The sequence below is a fragment of the Salmo salar genome, chromosome 18, assembly GCF_965601325.2.
Source record: "Salmo salar chromosome 18, fSalSal1, whole genome shotgun sequence".
Taxonomy (NCBI): Eukaryota; Metazoa; Chordata; class Actinopteri; order Salmoniformes; family Salmonidae; genus Salmo; species Salmo salar.
This window is the reverse complement of record NC_138308.1, coordinates 85,934,967-85,956,454: the sequence shown is the minus strand read 5'-3', so window position 1 is coordinate 85,956,454 and position 21,488 is coordinate 85,934,967. Positions and strand designations below refer to the sequence as shown.

Sequence of the window (21,488 nt, the reverse complement as noted above, 5' to 3'; positions counted from 1 at the left end):
TTTCGGTGAAAGCACATTTTGCAATATTCTCAGTAGATAGCCCAGCCATCATGGCTAGCTATTTAGACACCCACCAAGTTTAGCCCTGACCAAAGTCAGATTTACTATTACAAAAGTTTGATTATCTTTGATGTTCTTCGTCAGAATGCACTCCCAGGACTGCTACTTCAATAACAAATGTTGGTTTGGTCCAAAATAATCCATCGTTATATCCAAATAGCGGCGTTTTGTTCGTGCGTTCAAGACACTATCCGAAGTGTAAATAAGGGTCACGAGCATGGCGCAATTCGTGACAAAAAAAATTCTAAATATTCCATTACCGTACTTCGAAGCATGTCAACCGCTGTTTAAAATCCATTTTTATGCCATTTTTCTCGTAAAAAAGCGATAATATTCCGACCGGGAATCTGCGTTTAGGTAAACAGACGAAAGAAAACAAAGCATTCGGTCGACGCGGGCACGCGCCTGAGTCTCACAGTACTGTAACCAGCCACTACCCAAACGCACTACTTTTTTTCAGCCAGAGCCTGCAAGGCCACGATTCAGCTTTTTGCCGCCTTCTGAGAGCCTATGGGAGCCGTAGGAAGTGTCACGTTATAGCAGAGATCCCCAGTCTTCAATAAACAGAGGCAAGAAGAACGACACCTTGTCAGACAGGCCACTTCCTGCATGAAATCTTCTCAGGTTTTGGACTGCCATATGAGTTCTGTTATACTCACAGACACCATTCAAACAGTTTTAGAAACTTTAGGGTGTGTTCTATCCAAAGCCAATAATTATATGCATATTCTAGTTACTGGGCAGGAGTAGTAACCAGATTAAATCGGGTACGTTTTTTATCCAGCCGTGTCAATACTGCCCCCTAGCCCTAACAGGTTAACTGCAGTCTTTCACAGGTTCACTTTGCAGCTTGAGGATGTCATCGCTAGTCAGAAGGGTGCAATTTTGAGCTCCTTTTTACAACTTAACAAAGTGCCAAAAAATGTTTAGAGTATCTTGGTAAATGCTCCAGTGATGGAGTGGATGTGGCATCTCTTCTCAACGTTGAAAAATACTATCTTCACCCTTATAGTCCTCTAACAATCCCAGCTTCTCAGGTTTAAGTCCAGTCACCTGTTTTCAATACTTTGTTTTCCAAATGTATGCTCCAGTAGGCGTTCTCTGCAATCATTGGGATGACTCTCTTCTCTGGGTCCTGATACTGAGAACATAAACTTTGATGACACATGGCTAAAACATGGCTTTTGTCTCTGTCTCATAAAACAACTCCCTTACATCCTTGTGTCAAGTGACATTTGACATGTTACAAAAAGCACAATCAACAAACATTTAGGTGTTTGAATTGTTACTGGTTTTGACTTTTCAAATTATGTTTTGCGGTTGGACCTTCAGCACTTATAGCACGTCGGGCGCACCGATTGGTGTCACCTTGTTAGTCAGTATGTGTTACATCCTGGATGCTATGACGTTTAGTGTAGGAACCATGACGTTTAACAAATACTGACTCCCAAATGAGATGCTGCTTTCTTGGGCTGTAGCAAGCTCGTACATCTCTGGAACACTGTAAGTTGGCGCCGGAGAAGATGGCAGACGTTTTACGTGCCCCCAGCTGATTGTTTTTGTTTGTTTGTTTATTTGAGTTGTTTGTAATACATTTCTTTATTTATTTTGTACATAATGTTGCCTCTACCGTCTCTTATGACCGAAAATAACTTCTAGACATCAGGAATGCGATTACTCACCACTGTAACGTCTGCTTCCAACTCAAACTCTCAAACACATAGATACCCTGAACGCAGCTCAGTCTCCAGATCCCAATCACCTGAATTCTGATCAACTGTTCACACACCTGTATGTCATTTACACACACTATTTAGGTCAGTTCTTTGCACCCCATCATTGTGAGGTATTGTTTGTTTTGATACACCTTTCTATTCGGAGCTTAGTTTTTTTCCCATATTAGTCCTCCCGTGTACCGTTACCTTTTTGGAGCCCCTGTGTATGACCTTCTGCCTGCCCCTGGACCCAGCAACCTGCCTCCTCCTGTGGTCTTTTACAATTAAACACCTGCTGCGCCCTACACATTAAACCAGCACTCTGTCTCCCATCATATTCATGACAACCATGGACTAGCAGAATCCTTTTTTCCCTTTCACGACTCTGACCAGAATGTCATGACGTTGCCCTCTCTCTGGGAACAGGGAGCACAGTTGACCCCCTCCCCCATGCACCATCCCCCTACCTACCTCTCCCTACCCAGGCCCTGTGAAGTCAGTCGTAAAATTCTAAAGGAGAATGTCCTGCCGCATGGCCCAGTTGAGACAGAGAGGGGTTTCATAGAGAGACAAAGGAAATTCTTCCAACTCACAGAATTGGGGAACCGAACGACATTTATGTTCTGGAGAAGGTATAAAAGATCGGTGAAGAATCCAGCTACGAACTGGTCCGCTTGGTACAATTTTGTGATACTCAGTGGAGACAATAGTACCATATTACAATACTAAGGTTTATATAAAAGCCTCAGCTATGGGACTTGCATCTAAATGGTTGTATACAATGATTTAATAAGATTAAAGCTATTTGGAATATGTTGAGAGGCTATGTACTGATGTTAATGTGATAGAATTGTGTTTCTGTTCAAAGCTTAACTCAGTCATTGGCACGCCCCCAGGGACACAGACAAGACCTGGCGTCATGAGACAGCCTTTTTCTGTCATTCCGAATAAAACCCCCACCCAGGGTTACTTTCTTCAGACCAGGCCTCCACTCCATTACGAGTTGGCCAATAGGTTTGACCCTGCATCCCTGTACTTAACTTTAACCATACCACATGGTTAAACTTTTAGACTATCGATACCGACAGAATAATAACAAGTCTTTGATATTAATTAATAGTCTGCAGCTAGAAATTCTATCATTGAACGCGAAGACCGACGAAACATCCATTCTATAACGACATTAATTAATGTCGCTTTGAAAGATCCATTCTAACCGAGTGAGAGAGAACGCGGACAAAAACTCTGACACACTGAGCGTAAATATATATTGATTGCAATTGTTCCCGAATGAGTGAGCGTTCATGTGCAAAGGAATAGCATATCAATTGTTAATATTTATCAACTCTGTAGGGTCTTCTCAGCTGCCCTTTATGACCCTTTGTTTTAACAAGACACCAGCCATGCCTGTTTAGCCCACTAGGGCACATTACTCTACCAATTCTTTGTGACGATAATTACTGTTTGTATACTTTCTGTGAATTACTTTGTTTAGTAAATAAATGATTTTAACCTGTTAGGGCTAGGGGGCAGTATTGACACAGCTGGATAAAAAACGTACCCGATTTAACCTCTATGGGCTAGGTGGGACGCTAGCGTCCCCCCCGTGGTGCACTCCATCAACAGCAGGTGCATTTCAAGAGCGGCAAATTTGAATCCAAATAAATGTCAAAATTCAAATTTTTCAAACATACAACTATTTTACACCCTTTGAAAGATAAACATCTCCTTAATCTAACCACGTTTTACGATTTCAAAAAGGTTTTACGGCAAAAGCATAAATTTAGAGTATGTTAGGACAGTACATTTACAAGAGTTGTGTGTAATGTTTTGTCAATTCAAAGACAGGGTCACCAAAACCATAAAACCAGCTAAAATGATGCACTAACTTTTTACAATCTCCATCAGATGACACTCCTAGGACATTATGTTAGACAATGCATGCATTTTTAGTTCTATCAAGTTCATATTTATATCCAAAAACAGCGTTTTACTATGGCATTTATGTTGAGGAAATCGTTTCCCTCCAATAACCGGCAGTCAAGTCAACACCACAAATTAAATAATTAAAATTAGAAAACATTGGTAAAATATTATATTGTCATTTAAAGAATTATAGATTTACATCTCTTGAACGCAATCAACTTGCCAGATTTAAAAATAACCTTACTGGGAAATCACACTTTGCAATAATCTGAGCACTGCGCCCAGAAAAATACGCGTTGCGATACAGACTAGCCGCCATGTTGGGGAGATCTAAAATCGAAAATACTATGTAAATAATCCATTACCTTTGATTCTCTTCATCAGATGTCACTTCCAGGTATCACAGGTCCATAACGAATGTAGTTTTTTCAAAAAAGCTCATCATTTATGTCCAAAAATCTCCGTCTTGTTAGCACATGATCTAAGCCCGCCAGACTTCACTTCATGAACGAGGGGAAAAAATATATTTGGTTCGTTCAAACATGTCAAACGTTGTATAGCATAAATCATTAGGGCCTTTTTTAACCAGAACATGAATAATATTCAAGGTGGACGAATGCATTCTCTTTTATAACGTATTGGAACGAGGGTACCCAACATGAACTCGCGCGCCAGAGTCTAATCGGCCATCACCGTTCCATGGCTCTTGTTCGGTCAGATCTCACAGCAAAAGACTCAAAACACTTTGTAAAGGCTGGTGACATCTAGTGGAAGCAATAGGAAGTGCCAAAACATTAATCAACCCCTGTGTGTTTCAATGGCATATGCTTAAAGGTAATTCAACACATCAGGTATCCACTTCCTGTCAGAAAATGTGTCAGGGTTTTGCCTGCCAAATAGCCCATAGAGGTTAAGCAAACCACCATAGTCCCTGTGCCCAAGAACACTAAGGTAACCTGCCTAATTGACTACCAACCCGTAGCACTCACATCTGTAGCCATGAAGTGCTTTGAAAGGCTGGTCATGCTTCACATCAACACCATCATCCCAGAAACCCTAGACCCACCCCAATTTACATACCGCCCAACAGATCCACAGATGATGCACTCTCTATTGCACTCCACACTGCCCTTTCCCACCTGGACAAAAGGAACACCTATGTGAGAATGCTATTCATTGACTACAGCTCAGCGTTCAAAACCATAGTGCCCTCAAAGTGCATCAATAAGCTAAGGACCCTGGGACTAAACACCGCCCTCTGCAACTGGATCCTGGACTTCCTGACAGGCCGCCCCCAGGTGGTAAGGGTAGTTAACAACACATCCGCCACACTGATCCTCAACACAGGGGCCCTTCAGGGGTGCTTGCTCAGTCCCCTCCTGTACTCCCTGTTCACTCATGACTCCAACACCATCATTACATTTTCCGATGACACAACAGTGGTAGGCCCGATCACCGACAATGACGAGACAGGCCTGTAGGGAGGAGGTCAGAGACCTGGCCGTGTGGTGCCAGGGCAACAACCTCTCCCTCAACGTGATCAAGACAAAGGAGATGATTGTGGACTACAGGAAAAAGAGGACTGAGAACACCCCCATTCTCATCATCGGGGCTGCAGTGGAGCATGTTGAGAGCTTCAAGTTCCTTGGTGTCCACAACACCAAGAAGCAAACATGGTCCAGGCACACCAAGATAGTCATGAAGAGGGCACGCCAAACCTCAAAAGGTTCTACGGCACGCCAAATCCTCAAAAGGTTCAACAGCTGCACCATCAAGAGCATCCTTACTGGTTGCATCACTGCCTGGTATGGCAACTGCTCAGCCTCCGACCGCAAGGCACTACACAGGGTAGTGCGAACGGCCCAGTACGTGACTGGGGTAAAGCTTCCTGCCATGCAGGACCTCTATACCAGGTGGTGTTATAGGAAGGCCCTAAAAATTGTCATAGACTCCAGCCGGTCTAGTCATAGACTGTTATCTCTGCTCCCACATGGCAAGCGGTCCCGTAGTGCCAAGTCTAGGTCCAAGAGACTTCTAAACAGCTTCTACCCCCAAGCCATAAGACTCCTGAACATCTAGTCAAATGGCTACCCAGACTATTTGCAGTGCCCCCCCCCTCTTTACACCACTGCTACTCTCTGTTGTCATCTGTTATAGTCACTTTATTTACTCTACCTACATGTACATATTACCTCAACTAACCAGTGCCCCCGCACATTGACTCTGTATCGGTACCCCCCCTGTATATTGTCTCGCTATTGTTATTTTACTGCTGCTCTTTAAACAGAGTTGGGACCACACACCTACTCCACTGAATAGCAGGCTAGTGACTGCTTTGCAAAAATTGCAGTTAGCCACTGATTCCTTCCAAACCACTTATTGTTGAATTTGCAATTTCCAACTTCTTGTGTAATGTTTATTTCCAATGGCCGATGAGCACGATACATTTTATCTATAATTTCTCTTAATTTTTTGTCTTCATATGACAAGGACTAACATTTATTTGCCAGTAGATTGTTGACATGATTCATGATGATGACTGCTAGCTAAGATTTTGAAAGTATGATGTCCCAATTAAAGCTATTGTAGATATAAGGTTATTTGAAGTCATTTTGTGTCATTTTGTCATCTGTGGCCAATGACCTTGAGCCTTCATGGATGGGCACTTCTAATGTATCTCTATGGCAGCACTTGATTTTTGAACTCTGCCTTACTCAAGAAAGCAAAAAAAGAAACCATGTTTGTATGCGGCTTTATTAACTCAATGATTTAGATTATTTTTTTTTTACATTGTTTGATATACGCCAGGGTTGTGGGTTCGATTCCCACGGGGGGCCAGTACAAAAAAAATAAAAATGCAGGAAATGAAAATGAAATGTATGTATTCACTACTGTAAGTCGCTCTGGATAAGAGCGTCTGCTAAATGACTAAAATGTAAAAAAAAATGTATTAATGCCAAAATAACATGCAAAACAGGCAATCCCAAAAATGACATTTTTAAAGAACAATGAGGAGTAATGCATTTACTATCCACACATCCTATGCATTTCCTTTCAGTGGAAAACAATTATTGGCATGTTTGGGATTATTGGCATGTCTGTCATTCAGGTTATCAATTCCTATTTACCATGCAGGAACTGATACATCCAACCTTCCCCCTTAGCTACAAACCCCAAAATGGTTGTTGACATAATATGCTTCTTTGCTGACAGTATCTCACCTTCTTGTAAAATGTCACTTGACACCTCTTTAGTTGAAAGCTTTCCTCCTACGACGATGGAAATGACCTCTAGAGACAGAGATTAGCCATGTCTTGTCAAAGTTTAGGTCTTAAGTATCAATAGAAAGATGTAGGGCTATGGGAAAGGTAACATTGGGTTTGGTCTACGTCAGGTAAGAAAAGCAGGTGAGTTTGGGGTTAGTTGGCTTGTCTTCCTCTTATGTAGTAAAGTGGATCCAGAGACTGGAAGATAAAATCAGGTGTTGCGTCTTTAACCGTGAGCCCTCTCATACCTGTGGCTTAAAACAAAGGAATGTGTGTGTGTGTGTGTGTGTGTGTGTGTGTGTGTGTGTGTGTGTGTGTGTGTGTGTGTGTGTGTGTGTGTGTGTGTGTGTGTGTGTGTGTGTGTGTGTGTGTGTGTGTGTGTGTGTGTGTGTGTGTGTGTGTGTGTGTGTGTGTGTGTGTGTGTGTGTGTGTGTGTGTGTGTGTGTGTGTGTGTGTGTGTGTGTGTGTGTGTGTGTGTGTGTGTGTGTGTGTGTGTGTGTGTGTGTGTGTGTGTGTGTGTGTGTGTGTGTGTGTGTGTGTGTGTGTGTGTGTGTGTGTGTGTGTGTGTGTGTGTGTGTGTGTGTGTGTGTGTGTGTGTGTGTGTGTGTGTGTGTGTGTGTGTGTGTGTGTGTGTGTGTGTGTGTGTGTGTGTGTGTGTGTGTGTGTGTGTGTGTGTGTGTGTGTGTGTGTGTGTGTGTGTGTGTGTGTGTGTGTGTGTGTGTGTGTGTGTGTGTGTGTGTGTGTGTGTGTGTGTGTGTGTGTGTGTGTGTGTGTGTGTGTGTGTGTGTGTGTGTGTGTGTGTGTGTGTGTGTGTGTGTGTGTGTGTGTGTGTGTGTGTGTGTGTGTGTGTGTGTGTGTGTGTGTGTGTGTGTGTGTGTGTGTGTGTGTGTGTGTGTGTGTGTGTGTGTGTGTGTGTGTGTGTGTGTGTGTGTGTGTGTGTGTGTGTGTGTGTGTGTGTGTGTGTGTGTGTGTGTGTGTGTGTGTGTGTGTGTGTGTGTGTGTGTGTGTGTGTGTGTGTGTGTGTGTGTGTGTGTGTGTGTGTGGTGTGTGTGTGTGTGTGTGTGTGTGTGTGTGTGTGTGTGTGTGTGTGTGTGTGTGTGTGTGTGTGTGTGTGTGTGTGTGTGTGTGTGTGTGTGTGTGTGTGTGTGTGTGTGTGTGTGTGTGTGTGTGTGTGTGTGTGTGTGTGTGTGTGTGTGTGTGTGTGTGTGTGTGTGGTGTGTGTGTGTGTGTGTGTGTGTGTGTGTGTGTGTGTGTGTGTGTGTGTGTGTGTGTGTGTGGTGTGTGTGTGTGTGTGTGTGTGTGTGTGTGTGTGTGTGTGTGTGTGTGTGTGTGTGTGTGTGTGTGTGTGTGTGTGTGTGTGTGTGTGTGTGTGTGTGTGTGTGTGTGTGTGTGTGTGTGTGTGTGTGTGTGTGTGTGTGTGTGTGTGTGTGTGTGTGTGTGTGTGTGTGTGTGTGTGTGTGTTTGTGTTTGTTTGTTTTCCCCTTGCAATTTAAGATCATGAGACTTGAGGTATGTTCGTGTGTAGCCATGTCATCTACGGAAAGGCGAGACTCACAAACACGATGGTGGTCTCCGTTTTGCTGTACGACCCCCACAAGGTTCACGGGACTCATCTGAAGGTAACCATACAAACACATGGAAGTACAGTATGGAGGTAGTTTGGTGGGGTTAAATATATAATCTATATACAGTATGCATCCTTATTTCGACACCAAACCTACCACTAGTGGGCGTGGCCAAAGTGCTCTATTTTCATGTCATCCATCACATGTAAACACCTGAAACTTGGTAAACGACATTGGTACTTGGACTGGAACTGGTGCTATGGTCAGATGACATGAACATAGACCTCTGAGTGGCAAGATTATTTGTTCACATGCTTTCATTCAGGCTCAACAAATAAAAGTGATATGAAGGGATAGGAGATACAGTATTGTCATTGGCTCTGATGATGTATGTTACATATTTTCTTCACCAAGTTGTAAGATATAGAAGATACTGTACATTCTGTATCTTCATTTACAAGTTACAGTAATGTCTTATTCCTTTATTTAAATGTTTGACATTTACGTTATCCTGTACTTCTACCTTTGTTTCATCTCTCATTTGATTAAAAAAAGAGTTTACACTATTGCAAACAAGCAGTAACTCATCGAACCACTGTCTTTTTCTCTCTTTGGTTGAGAACGTCAGGTTACGTTTTAATTTACATGTGATTTACGGGTTCACATTTCATTGGTTGTAGATTCAGTGCTGTATTGTACCTTACGGCACCAGCATCATGTGGTAAACAATCACCACACTGGTTTAATGATTTCCAACTCCTATGACTCACGAACCTGATCCACCTGTAAGTTAGGTTTACCCTTCAGCTCTGATTATGACCTGCTCATTGGCACTGACCCAAGACCCATGATGATGTTGTTAAGGTGTGCCCTTACAAAGCAAACGTTCAAATTCTGTGAGAAACCCTTCATTACAAAGTTGGAAAAAATGAATGTCTATGGTCAAACTACTGTAAGCAGAAAATACCCCATACCTACTGTAAAAAATGGTGGTGGATCTGTGATATTATGGGTCTATTTTGCTTCCACTGGTCTTGGGGCCCTTGAGTCGATGTCCGCGCCCTTCTGAAAATCAAATTAACACAATACAGAAATCCCCATAAAAACCTGTCAGTTTAAGCTAGAGATATGTTTTTTTTTGCATTGGATGAGTCTCAATCCACTGTATCCACCAATATCGCACTTCCGCAGGGTGACAGAGCTACAGCATTGTTTGTCAAACCATGACACATCCCGAAAATCGGCCTACAAACTATTATGACCCCTCTATGGAAACATGATACTCTCACAAACACAATGGTGTTCTCTTTTTGGTTTGTTTTTGCTCTACAACCACCATAAGCATCTTGGGACTCCTTTGAAGTTGGTACAGCCTATATGCCAACTTCTGTCTGTTGCGTCCAAAGAGTTTGGGCTGCACACTAATATGACCCCTCTGTGGAAAGATTGTTTTGCTCTAGGACGCCCACAGGCCTCACAAGACTTGTCTAAAGGTCCCCTGGTACCAGTTGAAAACATTTATGGAAGACAATATGAAGACTGTTTAAAAATAAGGGGTTAAATGCATGTAAAAAAATATATAATTTTTTTTTTTTTTCCTGGTCTGGTAGTTAAAATGACTAAATGGTGAGCCTATCATTATCTGATGTATTGGTGACTAAACTAAATGTTCTCATCGTATTTCATGGACAACAGATTTTTCATGAATGACTCTGGTGTGAAAGATGTGTGAAACCGCAATGAATGCGCAATTTAAGGTTCTGAACATAAGATAGGGGTCATTACAAGTGTAATCAGTTTAGAGTTTTGTACTTAGAGTTTTTAAAATTCACCACATACTTGTGAAAATACCACCACTCCTAAAAGCTAGACAGAATTGAACCACATCAGGCTGCCATTCTGTTTGAACAAACAGGAAAGCCCACTCCTCTTCCTTGACACGGAGGTTTTCTGAAGAGAGAGTGTCAGTAAGTATTATTTGACTTTGACAGGTACAAGCTGACTAGAGAGAGAGAGAGAGAGAGAGAGAGAGAGGACTAGATCACCTTTAATTCTTGTGGTAAATCTTGATTCAGTTTTAAGGCCACTGTCATGTTGCTGAACAGGTGGGACTGCATTGTTGTAGGGCATCAGAAGATCTAAACACCCAATCCTTCTGTCTCAACTACTATCCACCTTAGCCTGGTCGCCGGATCTGTTTGTGCTTTGACCAACCCTTATGACATTTACTGTCATGTGATCCAGCAGTTGGTTAGGCACAAGGCTATATCCAACTTATGGCATACACTAGTTCATTTTATATATTTTTACAATAATATTTGAATAGTTTTGGGTTCAAGCTGGATGCCAAAGAATTAGTTAGGGGGGGGGGTGTTCAGGTCCTTCTTGTGCATAATCAATGTTGGCACACTATTAACTCGACAGACCTCATGTTATTGTAAACAAACCGAGAAATGGCAAAGCTCTTTCCTGCCTTTTAGCATACCTATGGTCATATGCAGTCGTGTGTGTGTGTGTGTGTGTTCCAGTGTCAAACCTCACTAAAGTCATAGTCACACTGCTTCGTGAGTATGACCCTAATGTGTTTATGTAACCTTTATTTTTACAAGTAGTCATGCTGAAAACAAGGTCTCTTTATGCAGATGAGCGCTGTGATTACAAAGATACCCACATCAAATATAATATGCAATGCAAATACTGGTAGCCATGTTACTTAACACTCTGTGCTTGCCTACAACAAGGAAGAATGCAGATACTATTCACACATCCTACGCATTTGCTTTCAGTGGAAGAATTGTGCTATTCATCATTGTTGTTATTATTAGCATGTTTGGGACACTTATTGTCAGTCAAGTTATTCAATTCATATTGACCATTCATCCAACCTTCTCTGATATTAAAATAGTTGTTTGATGATACAGTGTTTTTAAGCTACAATAGTCGTCATAGGTAGCTGTATTCAGTCCTATTTGTAAGATAACTGTTTGTAACATACATGTAGACCCAACCTATGGCTTTACTAGGGCTGCATCTGAAATGACATGCTATTCCCTATTTAGTGCACTACTTTGATAGGGCTCTTGTCAAAAGTAGTGCACTGTACAGAGATGTGGGCTTTCCCCTTACGTTCCAAGAAAACCAAAAATTGTCACTCAAAAAAAAAAAGGGGGAAGTAACAAAGAGTCATTGACAACAACTAAAATGAAACAGGTGTGGTTTTAGTAGGGGTTCTGAAAGACACTCATGGGAGTGTCCACTGAAAGTTGACTGGCAACAACAGAATTTTGTCACGGAGGGATAAGCAATTGTTTTTGAGGTATTGGCTGAGCTGTCTTAGGCTAATGGTGTTGCTTCCATGCAAATAGTTGGCAAAACATGTGCTCAAATGAGTGACTCCCTGAACACACCGACACGTGTCACCGACAAAGTAGTGTTAACATGCAAGGCCGTAGCATTGTTTGTTCTGTCTTTGGTTACTACTGCCTGTGCCTGTGAATTTATTAGCACTCTAATACCCCAAAACTCTGTGGTTTTATTAGTACTCTAATAACCCACAACTCTCTGTGATTTTATTAGTACTCTAAAACCCCACAACTCTCTGTGGTTTTATTAGTACTCTAATTGTCACGTCCTGACCATAGTAAGATATTATTTTCTATGGTAGAGTTGGTCAGGGCGTGACAGGGGGAGTTTTGTGTTTTTCTATGTTTTGAATTTCTATGTTTGAGTTCTAGTTTTTCTATTTCTATGTTGTTGTTTTTTGGGATGATCTCCAATTAGAGGCAGCTGGTCCTCGTTGTCTCTAATTGGAGATCATACTTAAGTAGGTTTTTTTTCCACCTGTGTTTGTGTGTAGTTGTATTCTGTTTAGTCTATGTACCTGACAGAACTGTGCGCTTTCGTTTTTCTCTTTGTTATTTTGTCTTTAGTGTTTTTGAGTTAAAATAAATTTCATCATGAGCACTCAACACGCTGCGCTTTGGTCCCCTCTCTACGACAGTCGTTACAGAACTACCCACCACAAAAGGACCAAGCAGCGTGGAAAGGAATGGACCTGAGAATAAATTCTGGACGGAAAAGGACCCTGGAGTCAGGCTGGGGAGTATTGCCGCCCGAGGGAGGAGATTGAGGCAGCAAAAGCAGAGCTGCGTTATTATGAGGCACTGTACCAACCACGAGGCAAGTGCGAGAGACAGCCCCCCCCCAAAAAAAATGGGGGGGGAGGGGGGCACACGGGGAGATTGGCAGAGTCAGGTTGGAGACCTGAGCCAACTCCCGGTGCTTACTGTGGGGGGCGAGTGATCGATCGAGCAAGCACCATGTTATGCGGGGATGCGCACTGTGTCGCCAGTGCGCAATTAAAGCCCGGTGCGCTCGGTGCAAGCTTCCCACAGTTGTCGTGCTAGAGTTGGCATTCAGCCAGGAAGGAGTGTGCCTGCTCAGCGTTCCTGGTCTCCAGTGCGTCTCTTCGGCCCAAGTTATCCTGCGCCAGCTCTACGCACGGTACCCCCAGTTCGCCAACACAAACCTGTGTGACCTGCTTGCCGAGCTACGGGGGTTATCCAGCCAGGACGGGTTGTGCCAGCCATAAGCTCCAGACCTCCAGTGCGCCTCCACAGCCCAGTATACCCTGTGCCTGCTCTGCGCACCCGGCCTCCAGCGACGTTCCCTAGTCCAGAACTCCCAGTGATGTTCCCTAGTCCGGTGAGACCTATTCCAGCTCCACGAAAGAAGCCTCCAGTGATGATCTATGGTCCAAAGCCTGTAGAGATGATCCATGGCACGAAGCCTCCAGTGATGATCCATGGCCTGGAGCCTGTAGGGATGATCCATGGCACGAAGCCTCCAGAGATAGTCCATGGCGCGAAGCCTCCAGAGATAATCCATGGCCCGGAGCCTGTAGGGATGATCCATGGCCCGGAGCCTGTAGGGATGATCCATGGCCCGGAGCCTGTAGGGATGATCCATGGCCCGAAGCCTGTAGGGATGATCCATGGTGCGGAGCCTGCAGCGACGGTCCCCGGCGCGATGCCTCCAGCGACGCTCCCCAGTCCGGAGCCTCCAGCGACGCTCCCCAGTCCGGAGCCTAAAGTGAACCTCCTGAGAAGGCCTGCAGTCCAGTGTCTTCAGCGACGGCCTGCAGCCCAGAGTCTTCAGCGACGGCCTGCAGCCCAGAGTCTTCAGCGACGGCCTTCAGCCCAGAGTCTTCAGCGACGGCCTGTAGCCCAGAACCTCCAGCGATGATCTACAGTCCGGTTCCTTCAACGACGATCCACGGTCCGGTGGTACAAAAGCAGAGGGATCAGCGGGTGGAGCGGGGGTTATGCCCCGGAGCCGCCTCCTCTGCTGGAGGATAAGGTTATGTGGACTGCGCTAGATCCACCATAAACAGTAGTTACCCACCCTACCCTCCCTTTTTGTTTTTGTTTATTAGTAGCATTCGGAGTCTGCACCTTTGGAGGGGGGTACTGTCATGTCCTGACCATAGTAAGATGTTATTTTCTATGGTAGAGTTGGTCAGGGCGTGACAGGGGGTGTTTTGTGTTTTCTATGTTTTGTATTTCTATGTTTAAGTTCTAGTTTTTCTATTTCTATGTTGTTGTTTTTTGGGATGATCTCCAATTAGAGGCAGCTGGTTCTCGTTGTCTCTAATTGGAGATCATACTTAAGTAGGGTTTTTTTCCACCTGTGTTTGTGGGTAGTTGTATTCTGTTTAGTCTATGTACATGACAGAACTGTGCGCTTTCATTTCTCTCTTTGTTATTTTGTCTTTAGTGTTTTTGAGTTAAAATACATTTCATCATGAGCACTCAACACGCTGCGCTTTGGTCCCCTCTCTACGACAGTCGTTACACTCATATCCCACAACTCTCTGTGGTTTTATTAGTACTCTAATACCCCACAACTCTCTGATTTTATTAGTACTCTAAAACCCCACAATTCTCTGGTTTTATTAGTACTCTAATACCTCAAACTATCTGATTTTATTTGACCATGGGGAAAACAGCTGATGCACAGAATGCAATGCAGATTATCTTCCATTGTTTGAGCAATTATTTAGCTTTAGCATTCTTTTACTTAGTGAAGATTGAGTTACTTTAATCTTTCACTTCTTCTATCCCACAGAATGCAATGCAGATTATCTTCCATTGTTTGAGCAATTATTTAGCTTTAGCATTCTTTTACTTAGTGAAGATTTAGTTACTTTAATCTTTCACTTCTTCTATCCCACACAAATTGATCTGAGCGATGTGAGATGGAATGTTTTCCCCTTTTAGAAAAATCGACAAAAATATCTGTTTTGATTCTGTATATACCAATTACAGTAAAGTGAGACAATATCATCTGCTCTAATGATATATATAAACTAACATATTTCATTTTGTCATACTCATTTGTCATATTAATGTTTTGTCATATTCATATTGTAAAGTTATTTTCAAAATAAATAATAAAATTGCTTTAAATCCCAGACTGATTGAACTAAAATGTTAGAAATAGAAATATCTGTAATGATATGGTCAAACTAGATGTTACACTGGACAAGTAGATACAGGATTCACTGGGTCAATATCCATATTGTGTCAAGTATCTGGCTAACTAGCTTGCATTGTTGGTCAAAGTAAAGGTAAGGTTTTATGTGATGGGTGATTATTAAACTTGTCAAAACAACTACACACAAGCCAGTAGGTGGTAGTTGTTTCTCTCAATCCTAGTCATCAATAGATCTACAACCAGATACCAAATAAGAACTTGTATTTTTCACAAATCAACATGTTTTAAAACAAAAATGCATGTTTAATGTCACACATGATACACTACTGAAATAATGAATGTATAATATATTAATAACGAATATGGAACACAACGTTGATGCCTGGTTAGATGACAGCAAAGGATCATATGAATTAATCCACAATTCTTTATATTACTTAATCGAAAATGATTCACATAGCTTTATACCACAATAAGCTATTGACAAATGGGGTATGTGATGAATTGTGTATTTCTATGTTGCCGTGATGGGCAAAATTGTGATTGGATCTGCATCGTTGTTCCAGGGTGAGAAAAGTGGACGGACATCATGCTGATAACTTGGTCCATTGGTAAATGAGTAGATGAGTGAACCTTCTTCTGCACTAAAGAAAGTCACCTTCCTTTCCTGATAATCTAGATAGATACCGACTTTATCTGGAATACCTTTGTCAAGAACACGTTCTTTATCCTCCATGGCTTTAAGTCTTTGCCCATTGGATAGTCTGATTACCCAGAAGCCATTACTTGGACTGAAAGCCAACGGCCCCTTCCTGTTAGCCGTTGCCTTGGCAACGCCAAGCACCCAGTCATCCTTCTCCTTCACATTCACCTCCCAGTAAGTCTTCAAAGGACTTCCCATTTTGCCCAACACAAAAGGCTCTTCATTAAAACAGTTCTCAACGTTGATTTTTCTCTGTGGTGATTCATTAGTCCACTGTAGTGACTTCCCATCTATCTTCAGTTTAGGGTGAGCAGTGTCCACATCCAGAGTAACATTCACTGTGGAGAATAGGAAAACACATTTTTATTTACTCATAATTTTCATTGTAATTTAATATTCACTGATTTAAAGCTTAGTTATATAGGACATATAAAGTATTTTATTTTATTAGGTATTTTAATTGAGTTGAAAAACAGATTCTGTTGTCACAGCCCGTTACCTTCATGTGAGCGTGCTTGATTTATATCTGGAAAAAAATACATTTAAAAAAGTATAGCAATGAGAAATTCAATGTCTCACATGTCATATGAATATTATCTGAAATTACATTACCGAACTCTGCAGTCTTCTTCCTGGATCTTGCTGATGCATCTACAATTGCAGTGATAAACCAGAATGATGTATGGTACACAAAGGTAATAACTGGGAAAGATAATGTGTAACTAACAAAAATATACTGACTTAATGTTGCGTAAGATGGTGCAGTAGGGTAACTTGGTGCAAAGTTGGTGCTTACCCAGAATTTATACAGCATCATCTATATTAATGTACAATATTTCTCACCTTTCTTAGGAAATAGTTTGAGATGAGTTTCTGTCTGTAAAGGGTTTTCTTGCTCTGCAGTTGAGTCATAACCTTTAGATCACCAAAACAATAGAATTCTCCTTCAATAATGTAAATAAACACTCTTCATCTGAAATATTTTGTCAGACCCTTTAACTGCACATGCTTCCCCCCCCCCACCCCCCCCCCACCCCACACAAACACTTCATCCACTATGTATAACATCACACACTAAAATATTACATCCTGAAGAGTCAGAGATCATGTATTTAAATATACCAACTCATGATTGTCTTCTTTTGTAATAATGAGCAACTAAAAGTATTTACATGAAGAGATTAAAGGCTTACCCTTCTTTGTTGCATCCCCTGTGATCTGTGCTGTATGAAGTAATACAGTGTTGAATAATACATTTTCTTCTATGGAAAGACAAATATCCATCATAATCTTTCTATGCAGAGACGAAAACAAACTTACTTTGTTCTTCTGGTTTTGAACCATTACATCCTGTAAAATAAAGACAGAGTTATGGCTTATTTCGACCCAGTGGTATATGTACTATAGTTGTAATGAATATAGTAGTCAGCGGTAAATTCATGTATTTGGGGCTAATGATTTAGGTTTGTATATGCGAGCAGCTTTACCCATGGTGATGGTGGCTATTGCCATGGTGATGGTGGTTAAATGGTAACAGCAAACTGTCAAATATTCCCCAATACATCACATCATGTATTTAGGGCTAATGATTGAGGGCTGGATTCAATCTATACAAATTTAAAGGCAATGTTCAAGAATTCGCGGAGACTGCATTCACGGTAAATGCTGCATACCGTATGTCGGCTCAATCGGAAAATTACTTTCACATTTGAACAGGGATCTTCCATGATACAGATTGAATACAGCCCTTAAGTAACTATATCTGAGACAGCTTTACCCATGGTGATGGTGGCTAAATGGTAATAGCTAACAGTCATATAGTCCCAGAACAACTCTGTGTCTTGTCCTTCTCCAATACTCAGCCACGGCACCTATAAAGAAATGATCAGCCTTATTTCACGTTTGCTAAGCCTGATTCACAATGTTAACAAAAACTAAGAGACGAGTGTAAAGGAAACACGATGCCACAAAAAAGATGGAAAATGTCTTGAGTACAGAGGAAGGCAAACATTTTCTCTCCTTCATTTTTTAATTGGAGAAAGTAACTTGCAATGCCTCTGGTCAGTCTCAAACACAGACTCGTTATTGTGTTACCACCACAAGAAGTGGGTGATGCTGAATGGTTTTGTGATACACTCAACCCTGTGGTATTAAACATATTATAACTAACACCTCAAATTTATTGCACTTTATTTATAGTGTCTGTGCACACTTCATAACGGCATATGACACTGTTATTCCATTTAATGTAATAATGTGACACAGAGTTTGATAAATTCTATAACGCCCTATTATAACACTGGTACGTAGACACGTATGTAGCATGTAATAAGATATGAAATAAGTTGTCATGCAGACTGTGTAATAGCAGTCGTTATTAAAAGGTGACATAAGCGCATATGACAACAGAATGAACAGTCCTCTATAAAGGTGACATAAGTGCATATGACAACAGGATGAACAGTCCTCTATAAAGGTGACATAAGCGCATATGACAACAGGATGAACAGTCCTCTATAACACCCATTATAACTCATTTTATAACATCTTATGCCGTTACTCATAACTATTTAAAACTACTCATTAAAGCTTATGACAAATGTTATGTGTTATACAGCTGTTATAAAGGCTTTATGAATATGTCAATAAGGACACCTACATTAAACTGTTACCTTTGGGACTCATTGGAACAAGCACTAAAAGTTACCAATTTGGTACAATTACTTGAAGTAAGTACCATAAAGTACCCATTGATACCTTATAATGTCCTAGCAAATGTGTAATTTATATACCCGTAAAATAAAGTACTACCGAAATAATTTCCTACTATGCTAGTTGAATTCCAGAGATATTTCAAGAAAGTGATTAGTTAGTTTTACAAAGGCAGTACTTCAGTTATCCTGTTGAAGGCTTGTCTTTCAGGGATATTTCAAGTTGTCTCATACCAAAATGATTATTGTTTAACCCACTAGTATAAAAGTTCAAAGATACAGTAATAAAACAATAACGGTGAATGGTTAGTCAGCGAGGGGAGGGGGGGAGAGAAAGAGAGAGAGCGAGAGAGAGAGAATCAAGGAAGATTAATTTCAGGACCTTATGGTGATTATTTTTTCAGACACTTACCTTGTGTATAAACGAATGTCCTGTTTTGTTGTATATTTACCACCTATAGTCTCAAATATTATTCATTCCAACTTCCCATTTACCAAATTGCTAATGCTAAAGGCTATTGAGTGGCCATAATTATGAAAACAGAAAGATTTGATAATGAGACAACATACTGCAGCTCCTCTAGTTAATGTGTAACCAGTCAATTGAACCTTCCAGCAAGAATCACGTAGGGAAACTGGGAAGGTCCAGGTTTTATCAAGACATCAGTATCTTAAGGCTTCCTCATTACTGTACTTTATAGGAAAGCTGCCTCTCCCCATGGCCAGTTTAGTTACTGCAAGTATTATATATTCTCTATGCAAGTGATTCGCAAACCTTTTGGTCCCACGACCCCATTTTGATATCTGAAAATTGTCACAACCCCAAACATGTAAAAAAACAAAAAACAAATAATTAACAGCCATTGTTAAAACATTTTTTTGGGGCTATGGCAGTCAATTGAAAAACATTCTAATAGTACTTCTGATTTCTGATTTTCTCAACTCACCATCACATATTTTAAGTGTGGGGGTATGACAGTGAATTGCAAATTAGACCGACATGATCATTGGCAATTTTAGCATGTAAAAATTGGTGGGGAATTGTATTTATTTTTATTTATGCATGGCAGCAAAGCCACTACATAACACTAAACAATACATTAATTGAAATATAATGGTGAGAAACCGTGCCCAAAAACTAGTAGGGCCTACATAAAGCTGTCCCAACAGCAGAATTTGAACAGCAGTACCAACACTTTTACCTCTGTTACACCTGGCTATCAGCAGAGAATTGTCTGGCAGCAAAACAGTTCATACAGCCTCATTTACTGCCTTTTAAAAAAGCATAGCTGATATGGCTGCCTTGCTAAACAGATGTGGTGTCTACTTGCAATTGAGATGTACAAACTATCGCATAAGGGGACAATGAGCGAGCTAGGACTGACGTGGTCAATATAACTATTTGTTCAGCACTTTTGAAATGTACAGCGACAGAATTCAGAACATGGGCCATTCTTACAGTATTCTCCCTGTACACCAAGTCAGAACCGTAGGATAAAATACGTGTGGTCTATAAGCAGACAATGAAAGCTCTTACAATATTTGATTATAGCATTTCTCTAAAACAGTCTATAGGCTGAATGTGCACCACCAAGTCAGAACAGTAGGCTAAGTTAAGAGGGGAAAAGGGAGCAAATTATTATAGTGAAGCACATGGGCTTCTAACAGCTTACTACACAACATACATTTAGTATTACTTTCTTAGCTACAGCACAGTATACCATATCTCCCTGGAATATTACATCCTTTATGCAGCAGCATACAAAACATTTTTGGACTCACCTTGTTGTGCTGTGCTCACTTGAACAGGAAGGTGGCACGGCGGTCCTTTATGGCAAATTTAGTCATCAGAGTCTGACATTCTCTGGATTTATGGTGCTTTCAAAACAATTGGGAACTCTGAAAAAAAAACTAGGTTGAATCGTGACGTCAGTGTTCTTCAGGTCAGAGCTCTAGAAAGAGGCCCGAGTTCCTGACTTGGAATTCCGAGTTGGATGACCGTTCAAAACATATTTTCCCAGCCGGACATCATTTTTTTTTGAGTTCCCAGTTGTCTTGAGCTCACTGAAGTCTGAGATTTCCCAGAAGTCATGCTGGAGTGACAGCATGGCGAATATTGACTGTTGATTATTTTTTTATATGTATTTTATTATAATTTTTCACCCCCTTTTCTCCCCAATTTTGTGGTGTCCAATATGTAGTCACAGTCTTGTCCCATCACTGCAACTCCCATACGGACTCGGGAGAGGCGAAGTTTGCGAGCCGTGCGTCCTCCAAAACACGACCTAGCCAAGCCGCACTGCTTCTTTACACAATGCCCGCTTAACCCGGAAGCCACCTATGTGTCAGAAGAAACACAGTACACCTGGCGACCATGTCAGCATACATGTGCCCTGCCCGCCAGTTGCTAGAGCGCGATGGGACAAGGACATCCCTGTGCTGGCCCATGGGTCTCCCTATCGCGGCCGACTGCGACAGAGCCTGGACTCGAAACAAGATCTCTAGTGGAATATTTATCCTTTTAAGCTTGGAAAGAGACCCTTAATCCCAAACTTGGACCACACACCCACTACACTGAATAGCGGGCTAGTGATTGCTTGCAATGCTTGCAGTTAGCCACTGATTCCTTCCAAACCACTCATTTTTGAATTTGCAATTTCCAACTTCTTGTGTAATGTTTATGTCTAATGGCCGATGAGCACGATACATTTTATCTATAATTTCTCTTCATATGTCAAGAATTGAAAAGGATTTGCCAGTAGATTGTTGACTTGATTCATGATGATGACTGCTAGCTTTATAGCTAAGATTTTGATAGTATGATGTTGACATGATCAGTCCAATCAAAGCTACGGTACACAATGGCGTCATTTTATTTGTGGCCAATGACCTTCGGCACTTCTAATGTAACTGTATAGCAGCACCGAAGGGGCTTGAATTTTCGAGTTCTTCCTGTAGATTTTGCAGTGACGTAGTGTCCCCATGAGTGACAGAACACTGAGCCAATAACGGCGCAACTAGAGAACATTACCAACCCCTAAGCGCCG

At 41.5% G+C, this 21,488-nt stretch overlaps 1 protein-coding gene across 4 annotated transcripts; it reads right to left on the bottom strand.

The window, feature by feature from the left end:
* Positions 1-15,305: 15,305 nt before the first annotated feature.
* LOC106577955 (butyrophilin subfamily 1 member A1) lies at positions 15,306-20,203 on the bottom strand. Of its 4 annotated transcripts, XM_014156439.3 has the most exons (8): positions 18,854-20,187; positions 17,508-17,601; positions 17,051-17,080; positions 16,924-16,953; positions 16,574-16,645; positions 16,343-16,381; positions 16,230-16,256; positions 15,306-16,068 (listed from the first exon to the last, which is right to left on the bottom strand). In XM_014156439.3, exons 2-8 carry the CDS (start codon positions 17,545-17,547, stop codon positions 15,542-15,544), a joined length of 765 nt encoding a protein of 254 aa, XP_014011914.1. In that variant the 5' UTR covers positions 17,548-17,601; positions 18,854-20,187; the 3' UTR covers positions 15,306-15,541. The 4 variants fall into 4 exon arrangements, 3 of the variants coding, with proteins under 3 accessions (XP_014011914.1, XP_082821374.1, XP_014011911.2); XR_014381438.1 differs by lacking the exon at positions 17,508-17,601 and having other exon boundaries at positions 18,854-20,203; XM_082965248.1 differs by lacking the exons at positions 17,508-17,601; positions 18,854-20,187 and adding an exon at positions 17,218-17,468.
* Positions 20,204-21,488: the final 1,285 nt, after the last annotated feature.